General features: G+C 39.4%; 1 protein-coding gene across 2 annotated transcripts in view; it reads left to right on the plus strand.

Moving 5' to 3' along the window:
- The window catches only part of LOC136856885 (uncharacterized), a 518,885-nt gene that overhangs the window by 331,340 nt on the left and 174,109 nt on the right, over positions 1-13,436 (plus strand). For both annotated transcript variants that reach the window (XM_067135106.2, XM_067135104.2), the window contains 2 exons: positions 880-988; positions 10,357-10,572. In XM_067135106.2, the coding sequence (XP_066991207.2) occupies positions 880-988; positions 10,357-10,572 (325 nt within the window). The remainder of the gene's footprint in view (positions 1-879; positions 989-10,356; positions 10,573-13,436) is intronic.

Genomic DNA, 13,436 nt, shown 5'->3' on the forward strand with positions numbered 1-13,436 from the left:
ACGGGGGCAAAACGCTGGCAACCAGGAATGAGTTAGCTGGAAAATTTATAATGTCCAATAACGGACCATTTATATTGTATTATAAATTTACTCATTCGGGACGAATATTTCAGATTCCCTATGGGAATCAACATCCATATAATCTGAAGGCCAAGCAGGCATCAATTTTTGGTAATGAGACAGAGTCTCAAGTGCATTGGCACTGCTGGTGGCTCCAAGTAGCCTACTCAGTCGCCTCCACGGTATGCACTAGCCATGCATCTTGGTAGGTGTGCTAGGTACCAACTGATAAGCCCAACCTAGAACACGGGGACGAAACGCTGGCAGCCAGGAATGAATCAGCTGGAAAATTTATAATATCCAATAATGGACCATTTATATTGGTACCAGGTAGGTTGACGAGTTGGGCGGGCTAGACTGTCTTGCTCCTTGCATCTACGTCGCGCACAGCTGTTCGCTCGCTCGCTGCCTCATCCTGGCAGATGTAAACACAGCGAGCTTGGAGTTCTCGGCACGCGTGATAATTATACGACATTGCTCAGATAAATAAGGCATGTACCGTGCGTCCCTGATACAATACATACATACATACATACATACATACATACATACATACATACATACATACATAAGGGAAATTTAGAAGTAGCTTTTCCTTCTTATTCTGGTCACAACTTACACACTATTACCAAATTAAAAAATTCTGATTAAAATATAGATAATTTCCTATTTATGTATAAAGATGTGTAGAATATCATGTAGTGATTATCTTCTTTAGGAGTTGGATAATTGCTGTTTGATATCAACATTCTTTAGCTAATACATTTTAAAATTAAAAATATTGTTTGCTGTTTAATTTGACTTTGCATTTTGTTTCAGAAATTTTATCCAAAGGTGCCCATAAAACTAGAAGCTTTGACGGAAGGGAGCAAGGGAACAAAACGTTGTGCAGCAGGAAAGAAAAAACGCAAGCTGGTTGAAGAACCGGGTTGGTAGAAATGTTTTCATTTAGATTTCTTAACCCCTCAGCATCGCACCCATTTAAAGAGCTTCCTACCCCATGGCCGGAGGAGATTTCAACTACGCGCGACTGAAATACATTGATTTACTTAAAGAGTTACTACAAGTATAAGATTAGTCCGATATTCACGAAATATGCCTATATGAGCGCTCGTGGAGAGTTACAAAAATATTACAAGGTGATAAATAAAGACAAATATAATAAATAAACCGCACTCTCATTGCACAAATAGAGCAAATTTCTCAGATCATCATTTCTTTATATTATTCTTTAGGAAAGAATGAAGCAAACAGACTTTCAAAAAAACAGAGATTAGTGCTCAGACTTACTTGACATATATTTATCCTTGCAAAAACAACTACAATTTAACGATCTTCAATTCTTACTCTACAACACGGATAAACCCCATAATTAGATAATTGTTTCACATTACCTTAGTAATTTACTGTAGTTTCATGTGATATAGTTCGAGACCCACGTCACACTCCTGGCAGCAGCACTCCGACGTGTTGTTCTTGCCGTGTTTTGAACACACGATACGAAGTCTCTGAGGTTTGAATTTCTCACTCTTGGCTGCTAATTTCCTGATTAAATTTCTTTCCTGCAACCTTGGAATTGTATTATCTGATGCACGCCGGCCTTGAATATTTCGTTCCGCACCCAAGTGAGCGTATTTTGTAAACAAACCTTCCACCAGCTGAACCTGATAAGATAACTGAACAATGCTTGTCCCTGTGACTTGTCTGAATATTAGAGAATTCAGGAATCCGAATTCACTGTTGAAAACTTCCCTCTGACCTGTATAATTATCCGTAGCCATCCACACGAAATTTCCAAACAGTGGTTCCTCCTCATCATTTACCACATCATCTATTTCATTATCACTGCTGTTCATACTGTCACTACTACTTCCGACTAAACTCTCACCTGAATTATACAATATTTCAAGCATGTTACTGTCAGTCAAACCACAGCTGGAGCTAGCCATTGAGTGCGGCGCGTCACGCGGACTGATGAAGCCACAGCGATACCGAAAGCAGCAAGACGAAACTGAATGAGGGGAATAACATTTATGACAAAACAACCAACTCGATACATATTTCAGATGAAAGGTCGAGACATTGTCCTTCAAACGAGATATATACCATGCACAACTGGTTCTCGTATGACAGAAAGCAGCACTAACTGATGCCTACATAGAGCGCTCGTGGAGAGTTAAGAAAATATTACAAGGTGATAAATAAAGACAAATATAATAAATAAACCACACTCTCAAAGCACAAATAGAGCAAAGAACATCACGTGTAAAGACAAATTTCTCAGATCATCATATTTTATTCTGTGGGAAAGAATGAAGCAAACAGACTTTCAAAAAAGAACAGAGTTAGTGTTCAGACTTACTTGACTAATATTTATCCTCACAAAATCAACTAAAATTTAACAGTCTTCAATTCTTACTCTACAACGTTGATAAACCCCATAATTTCTTCTTGGAAACAAAATAATTTGCATATCCATAACTGTAAATACAAAAACAACTACAATTTAACGATCTTCAATTCTTACTCTACAACACGGATAAACCCCATAATTAGATAATTGTTTCACATTACCTATACCACGTATAGAGGTTGGCGCTGAGGGGTTAATAAATAAGACATATTATAGAGGAATTAACTGGTTTGTTAATTGTAACTTAAGATTTTTAAAATGTCGGTTTTACAGAGCTTTTCCATGTAACGCAAATCAAATATGTTCATTTTGCAAAACAGTGAAAGTGAAATTTTTTCTCTTTGTTCCTTTTTGAAGTGTACTTTTGTATTTTGATTTATAGTTTTGATAGCTTCTGTTCTTTTTGTTTTTTGTACACAAAAACTGATTGGCCTCTAAAAGTATGGTATTATCATAATTATATGATGATTAAGTGTAAGAGACATTCTGTTTAGACCCATTTTATGAATTCTGTCATGCTTCAGAATCTTTACTACACCATAATTTGTGATCCATCTTTAGGTTTGATTTATTCTTTTACTTTTCATGGATATCGATCAGCTGACCTTGTTGTTTTGACCCTAGCAATCACACCACCACCACTGCCATGCCACTCTTCTCCGGACGGAAACATATATATGTTCTGTTCGAATTTCGCGGTTTCACTAGCCGAGGAGGTACACACACATGCTCTTGCGTGGCAGAAGTTGTTCCTTCAACTCTGCTGATGAGGGAAATCCCCTCAGAATCGTGCCCTTTTTTTTTTCCTCTCGTTAGTGGGTTGCATAATACACACATTGTATGAAGCAACATTTTGCACACGTATTTACTACATATTTTTGCGGTTTTCCGGTGAAATGGCGTCGCAAAAACAGATCAATACCGATATAGTGTTACTATTGGATGATGCAGACAAAGAATAATATAAGTAATAACAGTGCCAGAACTATTACTGCAGTATTAGTCCCATTCGTAATATTGAGAACAAGGGCTAATGTAGCCATCAAACTTCGATACTGAAACACAGCCTATAGAATATTTATTTGTGTTATTTGTGCGGAGTGTTGGTTCAACTTCTTTAACTATTCATTGACTACCTTTTCCACTTTTTGACGAACGAAGACACATAATGAAACCAAAACGTCATTGAAAGTAGCTTACCCTGCTAACCCTCCTCCTTTCTCATTCCGGGCTTGGGATTGGACAATGGTGGAGTTACCAAAACATTACAGGAGTTCAAAAGGCACTTTGAAACACTTAATTGTGATGGAAATGTCACTCCCGTAGATGACAAACCTTATGATTTTGGTAGCAGAAATACCAATATGGTTGGAAGTGGAGAGAGCTGCATCTAAACTTAAAAAAAGAAGAAGTCAAGGGGGTTAGCTGGATTGGCAACCAGCTTGTAAAAACAGCTAATGCCGAGTGCTGAGCGGCGGTAAATAACTCGACCCCCTAAGACAGGCCAACGGCTTTGGGCGAAGGAGCCTCCTTAGAATAGGGTGATGGTCCCCCAGTGAGGGAAATGCCACTGAAATCCAGTGTGTTCTGACCCAACAGCAAAGCAGGCGGAGGAGGAACCTCTCATTTCTGGATCAGATGAATTTAGTGTTGAGATGATCTAAGTACTAGGAGGTTTGACAACAGTAGATGTACAGAGTGCTGAACAGTATTTGGAAAGAGAATGTAATACCCAAGCAGGGAATTATCAACCCATTGTTGAAAAAAAAGGTGATAGGAAGAAATGTACTAACTATAGAGGTGTAACTCTGTCACGTAGCCTCAAAATCTATGAATCCATCCTTGAGAGCAGGATTAAAAAATATGTTCAACCTACACTTCAGCAGGAACAAAATGGATCCTCATAGATCAACCAGAATGCTCTATGAGAAGTATTTGGAGAAAGGTAAAACACTTATAACTGGACCCCGCACAACCATGTACCATGCAAGCATATATGGGAATCTTTGAGACATAAGAAATTGCCGAAAGGTATAGCACAAGTACAATGATTATATGATGAAACCAAGAGCTGTGTACATATCCAGGATGGCAAATCTGCTATTGGTCTAACAATTACAAATGAGCTCCGCATTGACGAAGCTATCTCAACATGGAACGTGAAGAAGCTATGCAATGGGAAAGCTCCTGACTCTGGAGTCAGTGCTGAAGAACATGGGTGAATTGGGTGTTGGCATCCTTCACAGGTTGTGCCAGAAGCTCTGGACACCTGGAACCTGGGCGGAGTACTGGTGTCAGTCCGTCTTTATACCACTGTTCAAAAAGGACTCCTGTCTTGACTGTGAAAATTATAGAACATTAGGTCTCATGTCCCATGCCAGCAAAAGTAATGCTCACAATACTCAACAAGAGGCTGAAGATCTTCCTATCACGAATAGCAGATGAGCAGACTGGGTTTGTTCCACACAAAGGAACGCCTGAGAAAATACTTTACCTCTGGCTGCTTGAAGAGAAGACTAGAGAATTTATTGTTAGCGACGTACATATGTTTTGTGGACTACAGAAGAGTTTTTGACATGGTGAAAGCTGTTTGAAAAATAACTTGGCATTTATATCTGCCAATCTAAGCTTCTTGTGTAAAACCATAGACATACTTGAAAAATCCAATAACCTGTTGTCCGAAACAATGAAGGAAGTGCAGTCTGTTGAAAATTAATTAGATTCATTCATGGCTTTGCAAGTAGAGTGACTGTTAAAGGTCCAGTATCACCATTTGCTGTGGGGGTTTAGAAAATAAACGTGTAAAGTTGCTGAAGTATTGGAGGGTGGTCATGTTGGTGAAACTGATGGCCTTAGGGTTGCTGACATTTCTCCCTTTTACTGTGCTCATGTGGTGTCCTCGGATGTAGAGCAATCGTTTTCGCAGTTCAAGGCATTATTTAGAGATAATCAACATGTCTTTGTGATAGACAAATTGATGATTACCTTTGTTGTTCACTACAGTTCTGAGACTACTACTAGCAACTAATATTCCAGCGTGTGATTGATGAGAACGAACTGGTACAGTTTTTTTCTGAAGATGGATAGATTTCTCTTTTTGTTGCAATATGTAAACAAAACATCACCGAGCAAGTTGGCCGTGCGTTTAGGGGTGCACAGCTGTGAGCTTGCATTTGGGAGATAGGGTTCGAACCCCAGTGTGGGCATCCCTGAAGATGGTTTTCTGTGGTTTCTCATTTTCACACCAGGCAAATACTGGGCCTGTATTTTGATTAATGCCATGAACAATTAATTCCCACTCCTATAACATCGTCGCCATAAAAGCTCTCTCTGTCGATTCGACATAGTCATTTGTAAATAATATGTATAGCCTATATCTATTATTGTAAATATCTACTCGGGCACATCAAAAAATAATATACCATACAGTGCTTTTCCATATGCAGACATCCATTTGCCTTAAGGAGAGAACTTACCTTTTGAATGCGAGTGGTTATGTGGTATTTAAAGCAGAATATTTAAAACTTATTATCAACTATTTTTAGATTTTTAGCACGTAAAGATAAATATTTTTCACTTCCTTAGCACATAAAAATGTGCTTCTTTATAATAATTTTGTACATGGGGTTGTACAATGCAAATTTAATTCATTTCTATTTCAAAATATCCATGCTACAATTCAGGCTGTAGCAAAGAAAGTTAACGATAAAGATTTGATAAATTTTAAATATTCGACTTTAGGTAGTTTCCTGAAAGAAATGGGTTTTCAATTCAAAAAGTGAGGGAATAAAGAAACTGAAAGAAGCAATATTATACTGTGACAACACTTATAATTACGGAATATGTAACAATTTAGGAGCAAGGGAAGGACTATTATATACCGTGATGAATGTTGGGTGAATTGAGGACATGGTGTGTGAGAGTTTTGGGAGGACAAAATAAAAACAGCTAAAGATGCTTTTGTGACTGGACTACCTACTGGTCTTAAGGGGCCTGCTGTTAGCAGAACACAATTTGTATTATTGCACCTCTGTGGTAAGATTCACATTTCTTTGAAGAGATAAAAGAACGGCTAAGGGAGGCAGATGTAGTGACTGTGGGTATGAGTGGGAATTAAGGAAGGTGAGGGAAGAGGGAGCCAGTTTGATGGAAATAATTAGGCTTGTAATGGAGGTCTGGAATGAAGGTAGGTCTCCCTCAATCAAAATACAGGATAACATAGATAGGCAAAAGAGAGGGGTAAGAAGGGGGAGAAGTTGTGGAAGATAGATGAGCTAATGTTATAAGGGGACGGAAAATTAGGGCTAAGGTTTTTCCTCAAGGAGTAAGCCCAGGAGAGGTATTGGTGAAGAATCAGTATGAGTTGCTACGGGTAGAAGCTCCCTCTGTTGGCCAGTGGTAGTGTGTCTGCCTCAAGATCACAAGAGAGCAGGTGCAAACCTGGCTGAGGAAGTTTATTTTTGAAGGGCAGGAGAGAAAGTCCATTTGACACTGCAGATTTAAATCTTATTTGACAACCCATTAGGAGGTGCATGGATACTTTTTACCCATGGTGAAATGAATTATAAATACAGTAGAACCTTGATTATACGTTGCTGGAAACTACGTTTTTCCTATGATTCGCTCAAATTCTGTGGTCCCGCGAGCATCCTGATGAAATCACGTTGTAAAAATCCTGCATTATCCGTTCCTCGAAGAACCGATTTCCCGGAACAACCGTCCAGAAATTTCAGTCCCATCAACGCTAAATTCTCGATCATGCGTTTTTCAAGAAACTGTATTTTACGAAAGGACGGCTACACCATACGTACGGATCTTGGTGTTAACGTCCAGTCATTGCGCTAATTTGAGAAAGTACTGTACTGGAAAAACGGTGAACTTGCATACGGGACCATCCTACCATCGTATTCGGGTGGTATTGCTTAGAGAATCCTTGGAAATCCTAAAGCTGAGAGTTTCCACAACAATTGGAAGGAAACAGCGCATTTCGACAGCTCTACATGAAGACGGAACGAGTTTCATCAAATGTTCATACTTGCAAAATGTCTACATTATGTCCAGGGTTAGATGTTTATATTTTACTTTTTTCGAGTGTATCACCGAACAGGTTTTTGGCATTTCCCTCAGGGCAGTGAATAGTCACTGGGCTTTCTGACAGGAATAGAAACTGCTATTTCTTAAGTAACACAAATTTTAGTATTTTAGTATTATCGGGTACGATTATGTTGATATAGATGTTGATTCCCATAGGGAATCTGAAATATTTGTTCCAAATGAGTAAATTTATAATACCAATATAAATGGTCCGTTATTGGACATAATAAATTTTCCAGCTAACTCATTCCTGGTTGCCAGTGTTTCGCCCTCGTGTGCTAGGCTGGGCTCATCAGTTGGTACCTAGCACACCTACCAAGACGCTGGCTAGTGCATACCGTGGAGGCCACTGCATAAGCTAATTGTAGCCACCGGCAGTGCCAATGCACTATGAGACACTTTGTCCCATTATCAAAAATTGATGCCTGCTTGGCCATCAGATGATATAGATGTTGATTCCCATAGGGAATCTGAAATATTTGTTCCGAATGAGTAAATTTATAATACCAATATAAATGGTACGTTATTGGAGATAATAAATTTTCCAGCTAACTCATTCCTGGTTGCCAGCGTTTCGCCCTCGTGTGCTAGGCTGGTAGGTGTGCTAGGTACCAAGTGATGAGCCCAGCCTAGCACACGAGGGCAAAACGCTGGCAACCAGGAATGAGTTAGCTGGAAAATTTATAATGTCCAATAACGGACCATTTATATTGGTATTACGATTATGTTATCGAGAGCAGAACAGATTGTGCACCTTACATACAAAAAGCCATGGGAGGTTTTGGGGTTGCCTATTATTGTTTTCGTCCTAATATAAGACTGGGAATTTCATGTTTTTGTGTTAACATGTTATAAAAACCGCAGCCATTTTATTTGCGCACGTTACATTTAAAATCTTTGTATAATTTTGCACTCGTACTGACTTGTACAGGGTGTGTGCTTTCCAGCTGAGCTCAAGGTCGTGAATCGTAATTTCGGAAGTGTTATTGATATTTTTTCTCTTTCCGATTTGATTGTGATTAGTGACGGGCAGAATTGAATATAATGCATTCGAGATCTTGAGGATCAATACTTTCATTCAAAACCATATTTTCGAGTTCAACATAACCTTTAAAAGTCGATGTAGGCCTAATGGCCTAATTTACGCGGTACTAGATTTCCATAAACTATGAACAGTATACCGGTGACCAAACTGCAATGTAAGATGAAGTAAAACAGGATTTCGCCATCATGTTGGGCGCTTTTGTATCTAATATGCTTTACTTTATTAGATTAGAGAATTAAAAACTACTTGTGGTCGATTGTTGTTTGGCTTGGCGTTACGGCTATTAGATTTTTCAAAGAGTTTGGCTGATCAAAGTTGGTGAACTGAAAGAAGTTTTCAGAGGAAACTGACGAAGTTTCCCCGGTAAAACTGAATGTAAAGTTTCGAGATTTTAAAGTCGCGTACTGGTAATTAATGTTTGAAACCGGCCCCGCGGTCTAACTTACATGTGTCTCACCCGGAGGGCCCGGGTTCGATCACCGGACAGGTCAGACGTTTTTACCTGGGTATGAGAGCTGGTTCCAGGTTCACTCATTCTGCGATTACCTTTAATTGCAGAGCTATTTAATGGTGAGATAGTGACCGCAGTCTAGAGAGACAGGAATAATGGCCGAGAAGTTTCGTCACACTGACCATGCATCACCTCGTAATCTGCAGGCCTTCGGCCCGAGGGCGATCAGTTGGTAGGCGGAAGGCCCATTGAGGCTATAGTTCGGTTAGGTTTAGGTGTGTTTGTAAGATTATAAGTAAACATATTTCATTTTTGTGATGTTTAGTCAAATTGTCGATGGTTCATTTATTCCTGGATTCTCCGTTTTCCCGTCTGGTACATTTCTTTTTCGTGGTCCCGCCAAAAACGGAGGATCGAGTTCTGGGTATTCCGTCTCATAGGTACTTTTTGCCCATGGCAGTGCCGGTATGTAAAAGATCTCTGCTGACACATTTGCTGTTTACCCAACAAAATTGATTAAAACTCAACCGTAGATGCCACGCAAGAGAGATTCGGTTTACTCTGCCATCTAGTAGACCTATTGTAAAATGGAACATCGAAGTTGTCGAGCAAGCAGCTAGATGGCATCACATTAAAATGCTTGCACACAGTAACTGAGGCCGTACAATAATAATAATAATAATAATAATAATAATAATAATAATAATAAATGATGATGATACATGGGTGCCTTCATGATGCAACAACTTTAGTCATGAAATGATGGACTTCATCTATTCACCATAATTCGTCCCAATTTCTTTGCAAATGAAGTTAAAAATATCACATAGTGTGTTCTGGAAGGTACTCCTTGAGAGTAGTAAGCTGCTGCTCTCTAACTCTTTTGTGAGATATTGATGGATTTCTGTACAAATATGTTGCATAATTCAGTTGATGCATGTTCATAGAAATGTACAGACTGTGTGCTTGCCAAAGGAGGTTCTTCAGTTGGTGATTTATAATATACAGAACTCATGTTGTTGAGATTCAAGTTATTTCTCTATGTCTTTATCTGTTTACAGAAGATCTTTTGACAGTATTTTGTAGTAAGATCATGTATTCAGTTTTATATTTTGGTGTTTGCGTGCACTTGACTAATGTCGCATCTGTAGTTTGCTAGTTTCCTTGCCCAATACTTTTAATACATAATATCAAGTTGCATTGTACTTTAAGCCTGGTGTTGATTAATGGCAGAGACATATTTAGTTTTATAAATGTGTTTCCGATGTTACATTTAAACCTTTCTCCTTTCAGTCATACTCACCTTGTCTTCTGATGAAGACGATAATGGACGGCAGAGTGACCTAGAATCAAGTGCATTAAGTGAGAGATCATACAGTGGAAATGACAACTCATTTGTTGCCTCGGATCCTGCTGTTACTAGCTCTGCCATGGGGAAGGAGCCCAAGATTCCTGAGGAAGAAGATGGGTCGGATACGAGTGAAAATCGGCACTTGCAGGGTGTCAAAGGTGAGAGACTTCATTTTGAATTGCTGAGTGAGTTGTGAGAAGAATCAAGATTCATATATATACCGGGCGAGTTGGCCATGCGGTTAGGGGCTCGTAGCTGTGAGCTTGCATCCGGGAGATAGTGGGTTTGAATCTCACCATCAGCAGCCTTGAAGATGGTTTTCCGTGGTTTCCTGTTGTCATGCCAGGCAAATGCTTGGGCTGTACCTTAATTAAGGCTACAGTCATTTCCTTTCCACTCCTAGGCCTCTCCCATCCCATCATCACCATAAAACCTGTCTGTGTCGGTGTGATGAAAACAAATATTTAAAAAAATATGGAGTTTAAAAAGTGCCATTTATTTCTTTCAGTTCCCCTTTTCATTGTCATGCCAAGATTTCCCGATACCAACCCTACGTGAAAGGACGTATTCTACTAATGTTTCTATGGTGGTTTATGTGTTTTATGTAAATGAAGAGATGTGTGTTAAAACAAACAGAAACACCCAGTACTTGGGCTAGAAGAAAACCACACAAGGCTACAATGCCTAGCCAGAAATCAATCTGAAGGCCAGTGTGTTTGACCATTCAGCCAAGAAGCTGAACATTAACTCATAATATTTACTTATTAATTCAGAGAGCTAACGTAAGAAAAGCCAAGAAACTTAACATGGACTTTAGCAGTAATTTTTAACTGAGCTTATCTTTCGTAGCTTGTTCAGATCGGAGATGGACAATATTTAATTATTTTTCAACTAATTGATTATTATTCAAGTGAAAAAATGTTTGTGACCAAAAAGTTATTTGTCATTTGCTATTAAAACACTAGTAAATCTCCCAATCACCCCCTGTGGGTGGGGGACGCAGACGAAGAATTCACCCACAGTATTCCCTGCGTGTCGTAAGGGGCGACGAAGGGATGATTGTATTAGAACCATGAAACTACTTGTGATTATTACCACCACGCGGGTAACACCATGGGTCGCTTTTACTTTTGTGTAGTACTACTATTTTAGGTACCAAATTGTTTTGTGATTAGTAGCAAAAGAGTGCGTTGCCGGCTTTTACAGTACCTGTGATGAGTACATCTATATGAGCGACACCGTGGTTCTGGCTTGCCTACGATTAGTACCCACTATATGACGAACACCGCGGGATAGCGCGAGTCCCTGTGGTTAGTTCACTTATGTGATGATCACCATAGATTTGTGTTGCCTGTAAATGGTGCTGGTCGTTGCCATAAGACCTATCTGTGTTGGTGCTACGTAAGGCCAATAGTATTAATTAATAAATGGTGCCACAATGTGCGAAACACCATTAGTCTGTATTACATGTGCAAATTTCATTACTTGTGAATAGTACCGTAATGTATGGAATACCACGAGTCTACGATACTTTCGATAACCGCAACATGACAAATACCATGGTTCTACTTTCGTAGCGATAAGTACCATTATGAGGGGCCGATGACTTGGATTTTGGACCCTTTTCGACTACAAGCAGCATTGATTCAGTATCGTGCTATAGAAGCAGTCTCTTGGTCAGTAACACTGTTGTTTTATGCCAGCTTTTGTGAATTTGAGGCATCGCGGGTCGGTTCCACTGATTGTTTTAAATTCATATCCGTCTGTCCGTCCGTCCTCATGATTTGAATTCTGGTCAGTGGAGGATTTTGGACTTCTAATTTGTCATTTCATTTTGTCTCGTTTCGTACCATTAGGAGCTGATGACCTAGATGTTAGGCCCCTTTAAACAACGAGCATCATCATCATGAAATCTTCCAATCAATGATTTGGATATGGCGGTTATCAGCTTCATCTCAATACTCTTACGTCATTGCTATCCTTGTTGCTTGTTATTTATAATGGTTATGTCCTAAAACAAGAATTGGCAACGTAATTTCGTTGTCTGCTCAGGTTTACATTTGTCAGATTGCTAAAGCCCATGTCTGTTTAGCTCAGTTTCGTGAATTTCAACCAATAGTATTTTGTGTAGGAAATTCAATTTAATTGCAGTCTATCTTAATGATAGAAGACCATGCTTGGAGATATATTTTACTGGTGTGACTAGAAGGAAGATGGTACTTAATTTGATTCACCACAGCATAATCAGATGTTTGTCAGCTCTGTGTCACTGAGAGAAGTTCCTAGCAGGGCTGCCCATGTCGGATAGATGAGAGGTGATGGAGCGTTGTGAATTTGATAAGGTACTGTCAAAAGCTAAGGAATTAAACCTCCACAGAAAAACCTGTTTTGATAGACCTGGCAAGCTAGCAACTGGATTTATATAAAATGACATACTTTAAACAGGGCCTTGATTGGGAACCAGTATGGGGCCATGGATTGTCGTGAAGGAGGATGACCTGTCAAATCGCTCGATCTCGTCTTTTGCGGCGATGTGCATCCGTTTGTGGATCAGTGTTAGGGTTTTGGCTTCCAGATCCCAGGATTGTGGGTTCAAACCTAAGAGAGATAGATTTAAGGACAGGAATTCTAGAGGGGATCAAATATAAACAGGATTTTTTGTATTTAAATTCATTTATTGAAAAACACAAGGCAATTACAATTTATTTTTCCACATAGTTTCCTGCTTTGGAAATACATTTGTCCCAGCATATGGGCAGCTTTTTTATGCCCTCATTGTAAAAATGACAGGGTTGTGTCACCTTCCAGTGGTGCATGAAGTTTTCCACACTCTCGTTATCTTCAAATCGTTACCCTCCTTGAGCCTATTTAAGTGGTCCGAACAAATGGAAATCGCAGGGCGATAAGTCCAGGCTGTAAGGGGGATGATCAAGTGTAGTCCAGTGCATTTCCTGTAGTTTGGAGATAGAGCTGCAGTATGGGGCCACGGATTGTCATGGAGAGGATGACCTGTCAAATAAGT

This window comes from Anabrus simplex, chromosome 1, assembly GCF_040414725.1.
Source record: "Anabrus simplex isolate iqAnaSimp1 chromosome 1, ASM4041472v1, whole genome shotgun sequence".
NCBI lineage: Eukaryota > Metazoa > Arthropoda > Insecta > Orthoptera > Tettigoniidae > Anabrus > Anabrus simplex.